Below are 18681 nucleotides of genomic sequence, written 5' to 3'. Positions count from 1 at the left end.
GAGGAGAACGCTGAATAAACTGTTATTCATCATGGACAATGATCAGCACCCTCTCCATCACACAGTAGACAAACAGCAGAGCACCTTCTCCACCAGCTCCACTGTCGAAGGGGCAGATGCAGGAAATCTTTCCTGCCACATGCCATCACACTATATAACAGCAGCTAAAACTCTGGTCGCTGCATCTTAAATTGTATTTTATTTTGCACAACATTCAACACTGCTTATTTGTTGTATATACATTTTTATATTGCTTTGTTTATTGCTATTTTAACATGTATAGGTTATTCTTTTTTTCTTTCATGGCATCATCAAAATGCTAAATGCTGCTGCTGCACTGTAAATTCCCAGCCTGGGATCAATAAAGTATATCTATCTATCTATCTACCTAATCAATAATTGTAAGATTGAAATATTAGAGAAATACTTATTCTGTCAGTGATGTGTGAAAATGGATTTGGCTGCTATTCCTGGCTATTCTTTTCTCTTTGTTACTGAAGCAAAGGATACACACCAAAAGAAACCTGAAAATTCCCTCTTAATTTATGAATTATATTATTGAAAAAAAAAATGAAAACAACATGTTCCAAAGCTATTGCAGGCATCATCGGTGGATTTACAAATTCCTTGTGGTATCCTTAAAGAGTCCATGTGTTTACACAATCCTATACAGGAGGATTTAGAGTGTAATTCCCATAAACAGATTTAGTGCTGTTAAAGATTTTCGTGGCAACAATAAACAAAGTCTTAAGTGATGATGAAACCTTTGAGTTTTAATCCATAAGCAAGTTTTGAGATAAACTTGCGTTCGTGGGCATAAACAGCAAAAGTTGCTTGATCTGTCAGAAACACTGAAAAAGACATTCTGAGCCCCATGCGTAATATCAGTGCGTGCGGACGCACGAGCATGACGCACGTCTTATAAAGCGCTGTTTTCTGACGTCAGCGGCCTCTTCCCTGCCTATGCCCTCGTGAGGTGGGCAGCGTAAAATTTTCTGTCTCTTTTCGCCGCTAAAGCGAATCCAAAACCATCCGTCAAAATGGTGAGTTTATCACATTTCCTAGAGTAATATATGAGTAGTCGAGAATACAAGGGGTCTTTAGTGACAGTATTAATATTTTATCAGCCATGATTTTTACGGCGCTATGCTACATACATGACAGTTATATGGGTTATGCTTTTGATCAAAATGGCAGCCATTTCTGTCATCTATACCGCTATCCCTAATGAGAGTGTAAAATAGTGCGAAACGGATTTACGAAGTTCTTTGGTTGTTTATTTATATTGAAATATTTGTGGCAGTTTTAAGTGGTTAAATGCCGACTGACGTCGATTTAAAAATGGAAATGGCTGGGTGACATTACGGTGTTGCGTTGTTAGCTAACTTTTACTGCGGCTGCTTTTTGCTCCATCGTTGACTGTTCTCACATGAACAATTTTGTCATTGCCGATATGAACGTACTGTGTTAGGACAGACGAGTGTTTTCACATATGTTGTCTTCGGTGGGGTAGACTCATCTTGAAAGTTTCAACGAGTCGGAGGAATTATAGCCGGCATATCTCGTTCCGGGCCTGGCCGGCGAGTTGAATATCAAGCCAGTGTTAGCATTTAGCATAGTATCAAAGTCTGTACACGTGGCCCGTTTGTGCCGACACATTATGCCGGGTATTGCTTGATTGAATTCGTGTTTATTAAAGATTTACTGATGACATTGACAACTTGGTCATCATTATTATTCAGTGGATAGATTGACAGACGCCACATGTAGCTGTTAAAGAGAATCGGCTAAATGTAGATAACAGTAACGTCACCACTGTGGTGATGTTGATGGCGGACACCCAACGCCCTGGAGCTACGGTTGTGTCATTGTTCCTGGCACAACACGTTATCTACCTAATTAGTATTCCAAAGATCGTGATGTGATTGGTCATAGATACGGTAGATTGTTGTTAACGAATAATCTAAAGGACAATAATCACGTTTAGTGTTGACCATAGCTTTGCTCCAGGGTTATCAAAATCAGGTCTCCAGAAAGTGCTGTGTTGGTCTCCCCCATCCACCCTAACCTTGTCTGCTGCATGTTGTTCACTAGTCAGTACATAATGAATATATTTACAGTAACTGAATTATGATCTTTTCCTTAATCTAATCAGTTTTTTCAAAAAAAAAAAAAAAAAACCACATGTATTTTTTGCTGCCGAAGCCTGACCCCTTGGTGTTGGTGCAAACATTAAACCTAACAAACTGCCATTTTGCGATGTCAACTATGAAAGATCTCGAGCTCGGGGTGGAAGCACCAAACACGTTAAGTTGGTGGCATTTTTAATATGTTGTGGGAGTAGTTTGTGTTAGTGTTGTTCATTAATGACAGTTGTGTACAGAAATGTATAGAGTCATGAACATCAGTGGCTGTAACTTGGCATGAGTAGATACATGGGCAGGGTTTTCTTTAAAAAATGCTCCTTTTCAGTCTGTGTGCTTTTGTGTTGATTTCCGTCTCTATGTGAATGTTCTAAATTGATTTTTCCTCCTTAGGTGAACTTTACCGTCGACCAGATCCGTGCCATCATGGACAAGAAGGCCAACATCCGTAACATGTCCGTGATTGCGCACGTAGACCACGGAAAGTCAACCCTGACAGACTCGCTTGTGTCAAAGGCTGGCATCATTGCCTCGGCTCGTGCTGGAGAGACCCGTTTCACAGACACACGGAAAGATGAGCAGGAACGTTGCATCACCATCAAGTCTACGTAAGTGTCTTGACTGAAATATGCTAATAAGTAGAGTAATTACATTAAAGGTGGTGTGGACATGCATGTGAAAAAAATGCTCTGCCATTTTTACACAAAAAGATCAATATATAGTCAATTCACTAATAGCTCTACTGTCTGTTTTCCAAATTTGATATTTATGTTGTCAGCTATGGTACTGTTAATTGACAGTTAACAATTTTTGTTGATGGCCTTATTGTTTCAATCAATCATTACTCTTTTGCACTTGAATAACATGTAAATTTGATGTTACATATTACACTGAACACAAAGTGTGATGCCATTTAAATTCCTACATTTCACATCTGACTTGCCTAATGACTTGTCTTGACTTGCAGCGCCATCTCCCTGTTCTACGAGCTGAGTGAAAATGACTTGGCCTTCATTAAGCAGGCAAAGGATGGTGCTGGTTTCTTGATCAACCTGATTGACTCACCAGGACACGTTGACTTCTCCTCTGAAGTTACTGCTGCTCTGCGTGTCACCGATGGAGCCCTGGTTGTGGTAGACTGCGTGTCTGGTAAGGACATAGCTGAACAATCCTCAGCAACACCAGTGCCAATTGCAACTTTTTATCTGATGCATATAAAATGTAAAAATAAAATGATTCTGTTTAATTATGTATGGACTATAAAAGTAGGTGAAAATGTTTTTGTTGGAAATTTCACTTGTATACAGATTTGCTCGTATTAAGATATACATGTGCTACAATATAATCCGACACCCAGTTTGTCTAGTAAATAAAAATAGCAGTGTTCATATATACTACATGTGTGAAATTAAACTCTTAATCTGATTTCCTGTGGACTGACTTTTCTCATTGTGTGTCCGTGCCAGGTGTTTGTGTACAAACTGAGACTGTGCTCCGTCAGGCCATTGGTGAGCGTATCAAGCCAGTCCTGATGATGAACAAGATGGACCGTGCCTTGCTGGAGTTGCAGCTTGAACCTGAAGACCTTTACCAGACTTTCCAGCGTATTGTTGAGACAGTCAATGTCATCATCTCCACTTATGGAGAAGATGAAAATGGACCAATGGGCAACCTCATGGTGAGTGTCTGTCTGAACTTTTTTGTATGAGTTGTTGTTTAAGCACAACACATTGGACACACAATACAGAAATATCTTGTCAAAGTAAAATTGTTATCAGTTGTCAACATAACAAAATTAAAGATTGTAGTGGGGAGAAATAAAAAAATCTTAAAATTCACTAATATTCTGATGTGTGGTGTCATCAATTTTTAGGTTGATCCAGTCGTTGGTACAGTTGGCTTTGGCTCTGGACTCCATGGCTGGGCTTTCACCCTGAAGCAGTTTGCCGAAATGTATGCAGCCAAGTTTGCTGCCAAGGGAAACAGCCAGTTGACACCAGCTGAGCACTGCAAGAAGGTGGAAGACATGATGAAGAAGCTGTGGGGTGACAGGTGAGTCTGAAAGCTTGGATGCCAAATTGAGTGTGTGTGATTGGTGAGCAAGGCTGGGTAGTTGAGAGGTAACTTATGCTAGAGGGACAGAAGCACCTAAAATGACTTCTTTCATTTTTGATTTTTTTGATTTTGATTTTTTTTTTTATAAATAATCTTAACAGTATTGTGGCCTTTTGCAGTGGTTTTGCTGACCTTTGTCTTGTTATTGTTTTAGATACTTCGACTCAGTCGGTGGAAAGTTCGTCAAGACTGCTACTGCAGCTGATGGCTCCAAATATACCCGCACCTTTGTTGCTCTTATCCTAGACCCCATCTTCAAGGTAACTAGACTTAATTTTGATATTGCTGGGATCTAGTGCATGTACAAAATATATCAACATTATACAAAGAATAACATTTTGTAAATTTCATTGTGTGCCTGCTAGTGATGACTTAAACATTCTTCACTTTGACCTGACTTACCAGTGATGATAACATTCTGTCTGAGCAGGGCACAGAAGCAGTGGGGCTGTCACCCACCCAGACTTTGAACATCCTTGATTTGCAGTCTACTGATTCAGATTAACTTGCTTTTAGGTGTTTGCTGCCATCATGAACTTCAACAAAGAGGAAACTGCCAAACTGATCCAGAAGCTGGATATCAAGTTGGATGCTGAGGACAAGGACAAAGAGGGCAAGCCTCTCCTGAAGGCTGTGATGCGTCGCTGGCTTCCTGCTGGAGAGGCTCTTCTGCAAATGATCACCATCCATCTGCCTTCCCCCGTCACTGCCCAGAAGTACCGCTGCGAGCTGCTGTATGAAGGACCTGGAGATGATGAGGCTGCCATGGGTATGAAGTTTACTTAACTCTTGCAGGAATATAAAGTTTACACATATACAGCACATGTATAATTTCAGTGACTGCTTATGCTGAGACTTTGGGAGGGCAGTCAAGTAGATGTGGCTCGTATTGATTGTCGTGGGGGTTTCTTTGTTTGTATTATCAATCAGGTATTAAGAACTGTGACCCCAAGGCTCCCCTGATGGTGTACATTTCAAAGATGGTCCCCACCAGTGACAAAGGTCGCTTCTATGCATTTGGTCGTGTCTTCTCTGGGAGCGTCTCCACTGGCCTGAAAGTACGCATTATGGGACCAAACTATGTCCCTGGAAAGAAGGAGGACCTCTACTTGAAGCCGATTCAGAGGTTGGTTTCAACATCTGGCTTGTCGAGCACTTAATAGATATTTATTGGTTTTCAGTTATGTGAAGTCAGTTTGGTGGATATCAGTCACATTTTAAGTTTGCACGTTGTTCTTTGTTAGGACCATTTTGATGATGGGTCGTTACGTTGAGCCCATTGAAGATGTGCCATGTGGCAACATCGTGGGTCTGGTTGGAGTGGACCAGTTCCTTGTCAAAACTGGAACCATCACCACCTTCGAACATGCACACAACATGAGAGTGATGAAGTTCAGTGTCAGCCCTGTGGTGAGAGTTGCTGTGGAGGCCAAAAACCCTGCTGATCTGCCCAAGCTGGTGGAAGGTTTGAAGCGTCTGTCAAAGTCTGATCCTATGGTGCAGTGTATCATTGAGGAGTCTGGAGAACATATCGTTGCTGGTGCTGGAGAGCTACATCTGGAGATTTGTCTGAAGGATCTGGAGGAGGATCATGCTTGCATTCCACTCAAGGTGATTAAAAGCAAAATTTGAGTCAACTTGAATTCAGTAAATCATCAGTTTGTACTAATGAGCTAAAGGATCACATAATCACTCATTTAGTGTCATTTTGATGTTATCCCCTCAGGTGAACATTTATGTATTAACATGTATTTTACTTTTTAGAAATCTGATCCAGTGGTGTCCTACAGAGAGACTGTCAGCGCAGAATCAAGCGTTATGTGTCTGTCAAAGTCACCCAACAAGCACAACCGTCTGTTCATGAAGGCTCGTCCCTTCGAAGATGGCCTGGCAGAAGACATTGAGAAGGGTGATGTTAGTGCTCGCCAGGAGCTCAAAGCCCGTGCCCGCTACCTGGCTGAAAAGTTCGAGTGGGATGTCACCGAGGCCAGAAAGATTTGGTGCTTTGGACCTGATGGAAATGGCCCCAACCTGTTGGTGGATGTTACCAAGGGAGTGCAGTACCTCAATGAGATCAAAGACAGTGTTGTGGCTGGTTTCCAGTGGGCAGTCAAGGAGGTAAGGGAGGCAGATTCACTCTTCATTGCAATCCTGGGGTTCTAGTAGAATCTTCTATAATGTTAAGTCATTGTGCGTTCTTTCACACAGTGATCACTGGATATCCATTTCATCTACAATTGAAGTCTCAATGTTGTCTTTAGGGTGTCCTCTGTGAAGAGAACATGCGTGCCATTCGCTTCGACGTCCATGATGTGACCCTTCATGCAGATGCCATTCACCGTGGTGGTGGTCAGATCATTCCCACAGCTCGCAGAGCTCTCTACGCATGCGAACTCACAGCAGAACCCAAATTGATGGAGCCTGTTTATCTGGTGGAGATCCAAGTAAGTGTCACATGTGGTTGGTATTTTGCTTTTTCTAGTTGCAGAGTGGAGGTGAGCCCTGTGAATAATTCCTTTACTTTTAAACCTTGCTTATGTTTGTCACAGTGACCAAGTTAACAGTGTTTTTACTTGGGAGGCATTCACCAAAGTTAATATCCTGTCATTGAGTTGCCGGTCTCTTAACAAATTTGAGTATTGCCTGTGAATCAATATTGCCTTTCTACTTTGCAGTGTCCTGCAAGTGCAGTGGGTGGAATCTACGGTGTGTTAACTAGGAGACGTGGTCACGTGTTTGAGGAGATCAGTGTGGCGGGAACACCCATGCGTGTTACCAAGGCCTACCTGCCTGTCATGGAGTCATTTGGTAAGTCCTGATTTAACAAGGAGAGCTGCCAGTGTAATGCAGATGTTGGCAGTCCTGCAATCAATCTAAATGGCAGTCTGAAATCTGTTGTGCTTGTTAAGACAAGTAGCAAACATTAAATGCATAATGTCAGTGAAAGTGCCTAGCTAACACACACACACACAGATGTGATGGATGCTCGACAGAACATTTTTGAAACCTACTTTGCTCTGTCCATTCCCAGGTTTCACAGCTGACCTTCGTTCCAACACTGGTGGTCAGGCCTTCCCACAGTGTGTGTTCGACCACTGGCAGGTTCTCCCTGGAGACCCAATGGACCCTACAAGCAAGCCTGGTATTGTTGTGACGGAGACGCGCAAACGCAAGGGTCTTAAGGAAGGTGTCCCAGCCTTGGACAACTACCTGGACAAATTGTAAAGCCTGAGACCCCACATGGTTTTGCCTCATTCCTCCCTTCTCAATACATCAAGTCTACTTTGTGGGACCGGACTGTACAGAACACAGTGAGCACTATTTGCCAAAAGGGTTGACAATAATGAATAAACATCTACAAAAATTGTAAACGATAAATAAAGGAAAATAAAAACTTGAATGGTTTGAGTTGAGTTCTTAAGTTTTTTTTTTTTGTTTTGTTTTGTTTTGTTTTGTTTTTTTATGGGAAATGTGGAAATGAGCACTTTCTTCTACTGTGCTGTGGTGGCTACATTTAAAGGTAACAGGGCAAGGTGCTCAAACACTTGAATTTTATATTATAAATGAGCCAGATCTGAGGTGCCTTTTCAGATCATTTAAAGCAGTGAGACCATGTTTGTAGCCTTGCTTACTGGTTAATTTATGCTGCAGACTTAAGTCTTCATTTACATTTTTGTTTTTATGGCACCAGCTTTTTCACTTTAGAATCTTTTCTACGGTCATGTTTATGATTGGTAGAAAGATGTGCTGTATACTTCAGATTTGATAAGAAAGTTTACAATGATGCTTTTATTGAGTGAGTTAATGTCCAAGGTGCACAGTGTGTGGGGAAAGTGGCTAAAGTCTGCTGTGTCTTCAGTATAAGAATTACTTTTGTACTAAAGGAGCAAGTTGAATTGTGCCCAGTGTTTTTTTATACCATGGCCAGAACGAGGACATGACTTGTTTACAGACAATGGGTCTCACCGATAGAACAGCCTCACTTCCTTACTTAAAGTTTGTTTCTACTTCAGGGTTAACAATGCCAGTGCCAAAACCTGTTTGACTGTGTGTGACATGTGGCATAGGATATCAAAATACAGGCCACAACAGATGTAGTGGATTAAGAAGTATTTCCATTCCTTTTAAAGATACTGAAGTCCAGGTGACTGGGTAGATGGAGCAAGAAACATTTAGTAGTTCAAGAGCAGATCAACAGAATTACTTGTTAGATTGACTTTATTGTTTTAAGCTAAAATTTCAAACATTTGCAGTTGTGAGTAGGCCCGTCTTAATTTTTTGTTTTTATACTTGTATACTTTTTGAAGGACCTAGATAGAGGTTGGAGAAGCAGCTTGTGATCGGCGGGTCACCGGTTTGATTCCCCCACCGGACGGGCAGGAAAAATTTGGGTGTGGTGGAGTGATTAATGCGATAAAATGCCCCCCCCCCCCCCCCCCCCCCCCTTCATTAGCCGGCTGATGTGCCCTTGAGCAAGGCACTTAACCCCCCAATATGCTCCCCGGGCGCTTGATGCTGCCCACTGCACCTGTGTGTGTTTCACTGCATGTAATTTGCCGGGTGTTGCGTGTGTGTTCAACTAAAAATATATATACTGCCAATAAAGTTGGTTCTTCTTCTTCTTCTTAAACAATTAATTGAGGAAATAGTTGGTTGCAGCTCTTCATACAACTTACAAAGTCAACACAGTTACCATCAAAATCATTTAATATCAAGCATCATTTAAATTGAGACTTCAAATTGAGAATTGTGATTACATTATTTTAATGTGAGAAGTTTAAGTAATTACATTTTTTTAACATAACCTTAAAGAATAGGAAGATAACCATGTCGGTTCCTATTGGTCTCTGCACCCCAGATATTATGTACCATTCTAAGTTGTACTTGACATGCTCTATCCTTCAACCAAATAAGCTAGTGGAGTTTCTGCCTGCAACTTAGCTTGTCAGGTCCAGTTCAATCCTGATGATGTGAGAGCTATAGTTTGCATTAAAGTGTGTATCCCAGGCAATAAACCATGAACTTCATGAGTATTTAAAGCAACTCAGACAAGATTGTAAGCCAACAGTCACAGAATTCCTTTGTAAATTGCTGCTGACAAAAAAGTAGTTTTATTCTGAAAGGGCTTGGCAGAAAATAATTTGATCAATGAGGGTCTACTGGTAGACTATATGCTTTCGTGTTTTCTTTCCTAGGTTTGGATCTAATTGAAATGAATTCTGAGTTGCGGAAATGTAAAGGTTACCACAACCATTTTCGTTGCAGTTCCTCTCTGCGACCAATGGAGGGCAGCGAACATTCATGACCGCTAACTTTCCAAATAGACAGAGGCTATCTGAAATCGCTCTCTGGTGGCTATATTTTATGTCGATCTATCTAGCTATATTCTATCTGCCATTTTACGGTGTGAAAATTCGTGCCATCATTGCATTACGGAACCAAAATGAAGGCCATTTCTACTAACAAAACAAAGTATGCATGAACACATTAGTCAACTGTAAAACAAAACGTAGAATAGAGATTACTTACATATGTGTGCTCATGTACTTATGTATCTTACGTGTAATGAATAATAAGAAAGAAAATAAAATGGAGCACTGTTAATACACGCCTTATTGAATTGATAAAGTATTAACAGTGCTGCCACTGTTCTGCTCTTTCGTTTATTTAACTAGTTTCAGTAATATAAATAGTTAGAATTCCTTAACGATAGTGAGAGGTATAAGTAATAATTTAACATTTACTCAAGTGCTGTACTAAAGTAAAATTTGGAGATACTTCACGGACAAGTCTCCTAACAGCGGAGTGGGTGGGATATCCAGTCAACCAATCACGACTCTCCGTGCAGACCAATCAGGTGATAGACAGGCTTCTCTTCCTGTTTGACCGAGGAAGTCGTTATCGGGTGAGTTAGAATACGTTTTTCTAAAAAAAAAAAAAAAAAAAGTACAAATAAATCAATAAAAACATTATGCCAAGGGGGGAAATATTATTGTGTGCACAGACTCATATTTTGCTGTATTTATTTTTTTCTCGTTAAGAGTGAGCGGGTCGGATAATCTTTTAGGCTGGATGTTGGCCGTTGTGTGTGTGAACTGCACAGTGCGAACAGTTAGCAACACTGAACTGCTAGCAGTCCGGTTAGCCGAAGAAGCGGTTTGTCTTACAAGGAAGACAATACTGAAATTTACTGTTGCTGTGTTTACTTTTGTTTTTACGTCGCCTTTCGTGTTATTTTACACCGTCGTCTTCCTACATCATAACCCTAACGGATTTAACACTTGCACAGTCAACTGCACGGACGAAGATCATGGGAGGGATCAAACAAGAGCAGAGTGATGCTTCACAGCACCCCAAACCTTCACATTCAGCAGACCATCCGCAAGAGGAGGTGAGCACCGCTACATCCGACAAGGGTCAACAGGATTTTTGCCTCCTTAGTTGGAAGGACTAAGACTAATCAGTTTAGCAGTCAGAGATTTGGTTGACCATTTTGTGTAAGGAATTAATCTGGTTTTTGTTTTGTGTTTTTAGATGGCTAAAAGTTGTTAACGTTAATGCAACAAGCTTGCAATAAGTCTTACCTTCGTAAAGATTATAATGTTATAATTTATCTATGATGGTAAACTGAATTTCTTTGAGTTTCAGTTGGACAAGACCCATTCCCCATTGCCTATTAGGTGACATTTTGCTGACCAAATGAATAATTAAAAAAAATAATATGAATGTTAATTGAAATAGAAAATCATAGTGAGTTGCATCCTGTCTGTCTGTTGTTTTCCACTGAGCGAGAGGTGTTGCACAGGTGAGTGACTCCTGCCTTCATGAGAGTGTTGTTCCCACTCTCCGCAGCCAAAGAAGAGAGGCTGGCCGAAGGGGAAGAAAAGAAAGAAGGTGCTACCGAATGGCCCCAAGGCACCGGTGACAGGATATGTCCGCTTCCTGAACGAACGTCGAGAACATATGCGGGCCAAATACCCTGACTTACCTTTCCCAGAAATCACGAAGAGACTTGGAGCAGAGTGGACACGGTTAGCCCAGAATGACAAACAGGTAGTTATTCAAATTTTGCAGGGATGCACGTTTATATGTATTGTTTAACATAATATATTTAATACCACACATTACTGTGAATACTGTAATGATATTTAATGATGCTTTATTGCTGGGCCAGCTGGTTGGTATCCACACTGGCACACAGAAACCACAGTCAAGAACAGAATTACAGGTGTCATCCCTGTATTTGAGTTTTGCTGCTGTGTCGTTATCATCTGTCTTGTTTACTTTCATAAAGATACTTCTCATCAGTGATGTTCTTCATGGTTGCTTTTGAAATGTGCATGCCAGCAGATTTCCTTATGATAAAATGAACTACATTATAGGTTTACAAAAAACAAATGATCAAGCACATGTCCGTTACAAGACAGAGTTTTTCCCTCAGTAAAGCAGCACGACCTTATGTGTGTCCTGACAGCGCTACCTGGATGAGGCAGAGCGGGAGAAGATGCAGTATGCGCAGGAATTGAAGGAATATCAGCAGACTGAAGCCTATCAAATCACCAGTGCTAAGATACAAGACAAGAGAATCAAGAAAGGTGACGGCTGATCTTTGCTTATGTAATATATGCCAGGTTGATAACTACTATTTTTTAAGAATAACCAACACATCTCCAGGGCATATAGCAAGATGCTGTATATTTACTACTCATCACTGTGTCATGTGAGCTGTAATATGCATATACATGTTTTTTTCTTTTAGAAGACACTCCATCTGTCATCACCAGCACCAGTTCAGAGTCATCTTTATCAAAGGTACGCGACACACTTATATCTTGTCACTGTATGTTTTTCATTGTTATTTTCACATACAGCTAAGATGTCTGATGATGTTCTTTAGGCTTCTGACCTCTCGAGCAGATTCGACATACCTATCTTCACAGAGGAGTTCCTTGATCAGAACAAAGGTAACACAAGAACTGAAAACAGGAAATGCTCATTCTGAAGTATCATAACCTCACTTTATCAACACTGGGTGCTACAGCTTAGAAAAAATTGTGCAGGATATTTTCACAGATCTCCTGAAACTGCAAAGAAAGCTCCATCTGGCAATAAATACTTCATGTGAAACATAATCTCACTCATTTATCAAATCCCGTTTCATTTCCCTCCTTATCGTTTCAGCACGAGAAGCCGAGTTGCGACGGCTTCGTAAGGCCAACATTGAGTTTGAGGAGCAGAATGCAGTGCTTCAGCGCCACATTAAGGACATGTACAACGCCAAAGAGCGTCTGGAAGCTGAACTGGGTCTGGACGAGAAGCGAACCCAGGCGCTTCACCAACATTTGCTGGCTGTTAAACACACGCTGGTCAACAGTCTGTCATCAGTCCCCCTGCCAGGTCAGCAGTCACTTATCTGTGGGTAGTTTGAGAAGAAATGTGGAACTAGTGGAGTCCCGATAAATCTCTTGCTGTAAGGTTATATTTTCATGCTCAACCCCACTTTGAAAACCACTGGGCCTTAACAACAGTCAGCATTTATTACTGCTCTCAGTAACACCAGTTCTTCTTAGAACGGATTGCCATATCAGTGCTTACATTCCATGATGTTTCACCTTGCGTGGATGTGTGGATGTAATTCTTCTGAGTCTTTTCTGAACAGGTACGGGTGAAACAGCATCTCTTGGGAACCTGGACTCATATCTAACTCGTCTCAGTGGAGTCCTGGAAGGAAACCCTCACAAGCATCGTGCCCTGCTCACCCAGCTCTGCGAAGTCCTCTCTCATCTGGACAGGTAACTAATAAAGGCAGACTAACACGGATAGGATGTTTCACAAACTGTTGGTATCAGTGAAACTTATTTCCAATAATGGCCGATGGCTGTGCAGCCTCCACCAGATAACCTCTTAGCTGGAATCACTGGTTTAAAAAAATCACTCCCACCTGGATTTTTGATGTTCAATGATGAAGGTTTATTTATTCATGTAGTTAGGTATTTCTACGGTATGTCTGAGAATCAGTTAATTTCAGACTACCTTTGTTTTTTGTTTTTGCTACAGTGTAACATTATTATATCAGCCTTTAAAAATCCGCTGTTGGTCCTCCCATCTCTCGAACACAACCTGGTAGGGTAAAAACATATATATAGAAAAACAAGACTGGGCGCCGTAACCCAGTGTGTTGACCCTCTCCGCTTTTTCACGCAAGAACATCTTCTTATTCCTATCTGAAACCGAGGTTGCTCTTTTGTGAAGTTTGCTCATATGAAAGGTGCAAGCTAGTCACTGAACTCCGTCAACTGCCTAAACATAATGTCCGTTGTTGTAAAATGCTACCTGTTTCTTTTTAAAGAAAAAGCTAATACAATAGGCATGTCACACATGGATATATTAGACAAGAGAATCTTACAGCATACAGTAGGTGATGATAACCCTGTCAGAATGACCCCTAAGTAGCTGTTAGAGAAAGAAAATTTGCTGACAATCATAATTAATTTTGCCAAATCTGATCAAATCTGTAAAACTGCATCTTGCTTCGGAATCAGAAATTTCCTTCTATATGATGCTGGGATATGTTTTGGTTGATGTAATTATCCACATTATTATTAGACTATAGTCTTACATGATTTCCCATTGATTTAATTTAGATTTTTCAAATACTTTTTCCCCTAACTTCATGCTTTAATTCATTGTCAGTGAGAAGTTATGAGAGGACTTCAGATGGGAAACCCTTTCATTCCTGCACCAGAGGGGGGCGCACAACAGGCTTGGGTGGTACGTCAGTGCCATTCAGCAGAGCATGTGGATATCTTAAGGGTAGTAAAGGCAACGGTACAAACACTTCAAATGAACACACACACAGCCCATGTCTACATGCCTCTTCTCTATGAATATGTATTCATGCACATGCGTGTTTGTGATTGTAAATCTTTGTGGCAGCGTTTAGGGTTTTTACTCTTCAGGAACTTCATTTTATCTTCTGAACTGCTTCAGTTAAGTAAATTTGGACTCACCATTACCCTATTGTGTATATCAGCAGTTACTGCAGGCTGATGACCTGTCCAAAATGACAAGCTCAATTATTTTCAGTTTACAATAAATGCCATTTGGCATTTGGTGGGTGGGGAATGTGCATGTAGTGTTATTTAGAATGCATGGAGAAAAAAACTAGAAAGTGGGAAAATAAAATGTTGGGTTATACGTGTTTGAATTTACGCTGATAGATGCAGGTAGTTAAATGGAAAAACAGTTTCACATGTCAGAGTATTATATATTTGTGAGGTATATTTGTATTTTCTGAAATGTTCATTAAACTGTACTGAAAATATTTCCAACGTGATTCTGTGCAAAAAGCTCAATTTAAAGGAGAGATTGTATGGATGCAGTGGGTGCCGTGAACCAGCAGGGGGAGCTGATGGCCTTCTCTAGATATAGATAGGCTCCACAACTTACTTTATAACTGCCAGTCTCGCTGTCAGTATATGTGAAGATGAAAATCTTTTAACTGACCCACAGCTAAGTAACTATTACCCAGACACTCCACTGGGGCTCCCCTCGCAGCAGGGCGGTGTAGTATTCACAGAATCGATCAATTATCAGCATATTGTTCACTGAATACCTTCATGTTGATAATCTGAGGATACCAACTGAGGATCTCTCAGGACATTTTGGAGAAACGTGTGTTAAAATATGGAGGGAGTGGCTAATAATCAGGTGTTTCAGCATCTCCGCCCCTCCACAACCCCCCCCCCCCACACACACACACACACCGCCGCCGCTCTGACGTCACTGCCAGAAGCTGTCCCCAGCCGCGGTGGTGCTGAAGCTGAACAAGATGGCTGTGTGTTGGGCAGCGGAGAGCTGAGAGAGGGCGGGGAGGCGAGAAGAGTCTCAAATTTAGACAGACACGCCATTAAAAAAACAAAAAAAGTGCAGAGGATTGCGGCGCTGGCGTTCACTCGCGAAGTGTGAAGATTTTTTTTTTTTCTTCTGTCAAGCGTAACGAACCCCTGCCAGGCCTCTCCTCTGCTGGCGACGGCAGGTTTCTCCATCTCCAGCCCCATCGATTCACTCCCAGGCTGCATATTGCACAGATTAGCTCAATTTCGGAAGCTGGTCAAGAAGCTGGACCCTGTGCTAAAGCCGCATATAAGAAATGTCATTGCTGTGTGTTGGAGGTAAGAGAAAATCAACTACTAATCCACGTCTTGGCACGACTTGCTGTCCGTATCCTCGACCTGCTGTAGTGTGAGCGGCTTTAAGGTCTCCACGTCTAATCTTTACACCTTTCTGTGGATTCACCTGTGAGGATAGCGATCCATCTATCAGTATTGTCTGGAATGGACATGTTGCACTTGGATGTGTTAAAATTTGGTGCGCTCTTAATTGGCAATTCAATGCAAATCCCATTGATAAGGCGAGTACTTTTGGAGCACTTTTGGCGATTTTGCATATTTCTAATCTGTCTCCTGGCTGTTATTAGCCCTGAAATAATTCACTCCTACTGTCTCGGATGACAACCCGGTTTGGTTTGACAAGACCTGGCATTGCTACAACCGGATCGATCTATGGAGTAGGTGTATGCTTTCTGGCAGGCGCTGTCAAACATAGTAAAACAAGATGTAATCCACTCTCGGTTTGTGCCTGTGTATCAGAAGCGTGGGGTGTTTTTTTATGTTTCTTGTTAAAAAGCCGATATTATTATTTGATTGTAAATCAAACAAGTGCATGTCAGTTTCCTTGTGTAATAGCGCGGAGCCAAAAAAAATAGGCGTGTGCAGGAGCCTAACGGGTTTCTTTACTGTAGGATGTTTCTTCAAGCCACGTGATCGGTGATTGGTCGCAGCATTCTTTAATTATATTTCTCCTATTGATTGAGCGGTGTAATAACAACCTGTGCTGTCTTTGAATTATTCAGGACTCCCAGTGGTGCCCAAACTGGTTTTCTACTGTAGCTCCGTAAGGCCTGCAGTCATCACACTGTATCTTCCTTCAGTTACTGATGGTGTACTTTGGCACTTTACTGATGGTGTCGTTTTCTTCGAATAAGCCTATGGTGTTGTCACCAGTCTGTCACCAGCTGCCCACTGCTTGTCAGGGATGGGTTCAATGCAAAGAACGAAGTTTCAGTTTCACTGTGCAAGAGGAAAGACGCTGAGAGGATTGTGCAAATATCATGGGAATGAAATACCATCGTCATGGGGGATTTCCTGTAACCTTTTCAGTAATATCTGGTCACCTCCAGATCACATATTGGCAACCAAAAGGTAAAACCATTCAACACATGGAAATCCTGTCTTTGGAATCATGTGGCATCCATTTTTTTGTTTTTTTTGTTTTTTGCACTGCCTCTTAGCAATAGGTTCTCCTTGTGTTTTTGACACTCAGAACATTAAAATGAAATTCATGTGCCATCGACAGCTCTCTTAAATCCTCAGTGAACAGGAATGAGTTTCCCAAGTTGTGACAATCAGTAACAGCTCCTTCATAACTCCTAAACATACAGATGAATGTCAAGCCTGTTTGCGTTCAACAGAAGGAAGCAGCTCAATGGGCTGATATTAAAGCCCCAAATTGGCGTATTTCCAAATGTGCTTTTTTGCACCTTATTTACTGCACCACCATTGGGCCAATGGGCTCATTTAACCATCACTTCCAGTTAGGGGACCTAATTCATTTCAGCTCACTGCAATTTGAGTTATGGCATAAGAAAAATAATATTCTTTTTAACAAAAATGGCACAGAACAATGGGATTCTGCCCCTTTTGGACTTGGACTGTGATCAGAGGCAAATTTTGTAACATACACTCTTATGGCCAGAGCTCATGTCTTACTCTGACTCATTTGATAAATATGGTTTCTGATTCATTGGGGGGCAGTGAAGGAAAGACGGAAATGTGATTTCCTCAAGCCTCTTCTTCTTCAGAGAGGACTGAGCAGGCCTGCAGTGTTTATGATGAAGCTGATATATTGTTGATACAGGTGCTAGAGCCGATGGCACAGATGTCAAGACTGGCATTCAGACTAGTCGGTGGTCCCTTTATGGCCTAAAGCTTTATTGGCATACAACTCCAGTGCTATTTTACGTCTCTGCTGGCATTTTCTCATTAGTTTCTGGATCCTTGTTGTGAGCCTGCAGCTAGATTTATATTGATTTGATATTTTTTCACAAGAAGAAATAAAGATGTGGTAACTTGAGCTGGGCTGGTAAACAGTTGCTGTAGCAGCTATGTGACATTGCCTGCTCAGAGATGTGTGCATACTCTACTTCAGTGTCTTGTGATGTCAGGTGTAGCATTTGAAATGATAGCCTGTGCCACAGAAGCTGAATAAGCTTATTCAGATCCGGCATCCATCCTCTGCTTGTCACCCCCTGTGGTGAGGTGCCAATTCACGCATTCTAACTTTATACGAGTGAGCCATGAGAGACATCCTCATTAGTGTCACCTTCTTTCACTGAGGCACCTTTCAAGCATCTATTTAAAACTATTTACATATGTATTCACGTCATTAGAGGAGATTTTTTTGAAAAAAGAAGCCAGAAAGTCCAACATTAGAAATGAATATAATTTAGCGCTAAGATATCTTTGGCCTGCGTCTTATTACCATTTCAAAAACCTGCTGCATAACCGTAATAATGATTAGGGTTACTGGGAGTCTGGAAATAAGATCAGTTGTGTTTTAGAGGAAATATATACAGCAAAGTAAATAGAATCATTGCATTTATATTCTACAGATTACATATAAGATTACAAGATTACATATACTATTATATATGGCCTTTGTATCCGTCAGTATATACTGTACTGTAAGTCTGCACTGTTCTCATATTGCATATTTACATTTTCAGTTTCTAATCTTTCTTGCATGTTTCAGCTAATCTGTGTGAACTAGGTATTCAGTCTTCAGTGACTCCTCTTGTGTCTTACTCTAATCGCCATGAATGCTATATTCCCAAATGTATACTGCAGGTGTGTGTCTAAATTTTATGTGGCAGCGAGTGGGTGAATACACAGCCACATACTGTAATGACCTCTCAATTTTCGTAACTGTTTTTCACTTAATTGCGCACTTGAGTCTTTCTTGTCATAATTTTTAAATGTTTCTTCAAGGCAGGTTTATATTGTTCTTCCTGCTGTCATTATAATTGCTCTGAACTGTGGGCTTTTTGAAAGCTTTTGATTGGAAAACCTCAGGAAATAAAAAGTCCCTTTAGCTCCTCTAAACCAGGGCGTGAATGAAGGTATTTGTCCAATCTTCCCAAGAAAAGAAAGAGAAAATGAGATTCTGTAATTTTCGTGGCAGATACTCAATATTTTCTGTTGAGCGTTTGCAGATAATAAAGACTCTTTTTTTCACCTACTCCCCTTCACTCCCTCCTACTTGTTATAACTGCAACTGCAGTTAAGTCTTATGCCTGTGAGCT

General features: G+C 41.1%; 3 protein-coding genes and 1 non-coding gene across 12 annotated transcripts in view; all 4 read left to right on the top strand.

The window, feature by feature from the left end:
• Nucleotides 1-890: 890 nt before the first annotated feature.
• On the top strand, nucleotides 891-7659 carry LOC124060653 (elongation factor 2-like). The gene is made up of 13 exons (XM_046391865.1): nucleotides 891-1043; nucleotides 2538-2752; nucleotides 3112-3293; nucleotides 3611-3822; nucleotides 4018-4196; nucleotides 4414-4519; nucleotides 4776-5028; nucleotides 5190-5385; nucleotides 5504-5870; nucleotides 6024-6377; nucleotides 6521-6703; nucleotides 6935-7067; nucleotides 7291-7659. Exons 1-13 carry the CDS (start codon nucleotides 1041-1043, stop codon nucleotides 7482-7484), a joined length of 2577 nt encoding a protein of 858 aa, XP_046247821.1. The 5' UTR covers nucleotides 891-1040; the 3' UTR covers nucleotides 7485-7659.
• LOC124061275 lies at nucleotides 4620-4687 on the top strand. The gene has a single exon (XR_006843721.1). It is a non-coding gene; the product is annotated as a small nucleolar RNA SNORD37 (small nucleolar RNA).
• A 2418-nt stretch (nucleotides 7660-10077) lies between the features above and the next one.
• Nucleotides 10078-14585, top strand: hmg20b (high mobility group 20B). The gene is made up of 9 exons (XM_046392012.1): nucleotides 10078-10164; nucleotides 10549-10650; nucleotides 11112-11312; nucleotides 11734-11854; nucleotides 12019-12071; nucleotides 12157-12223; nucleotides 12441-12656; nucleotides 12919-13051; nucleotides 13953-14585. Exons 2-9 carry the CDS (start codon nucleotides 10570-10572, stop codon nucleotides 13963-13965), a joined length of 885 nt encoding a protein of 294 aa, XP_046247968.1. The 5' UTR covers nucleotides 10078-10164; nucleotides 10549-10569; the 3' UTR covers nucleotides 13966-14585.
• Nucleotides 14586-14690: 105 nt separating this feature from the next.
• Nucleotides 14691-18681, top strand: part of unc13a (unc-13 homolog A (C. elegans)) — a 43806-nt gene continuing 39815 nt past the window's right edge. For all 9 annotated transcript variants that reach the window (XM_046392006.1, XM_046392005.1, XM_046392002.1 and 6 more), the window contains exon 1: nucleotides 14691-15433. In XM_046392006.1, the coding sequence (XP_046247962.1) occupies nucleotides 15412-15433 (22 nt within the window). In that variant the 5' untranslated portion in view covers nucleotides 14691-15411. The remainder of the gene's footprint in view (nucleotides 15434-18681) is intronic.

The sequence above is a fragment of the Scatophagus argus genome, chromosome 6, assembly GCF_020382885.2.
Source record: "Scatophagus argus isolate fScaArg1 chromosome 6, fScaArg1.pri, whole genome shotgun sequence".
Taxonomy (NCBI): Eukaryota; Metazoa; Chordata; class Actinopteri; family Scatophagidae; genus Scatophagus; species Scatophagus argus.
This window is presented reverse-complemented; position numbering and strand designations above follow the sequence as displayed.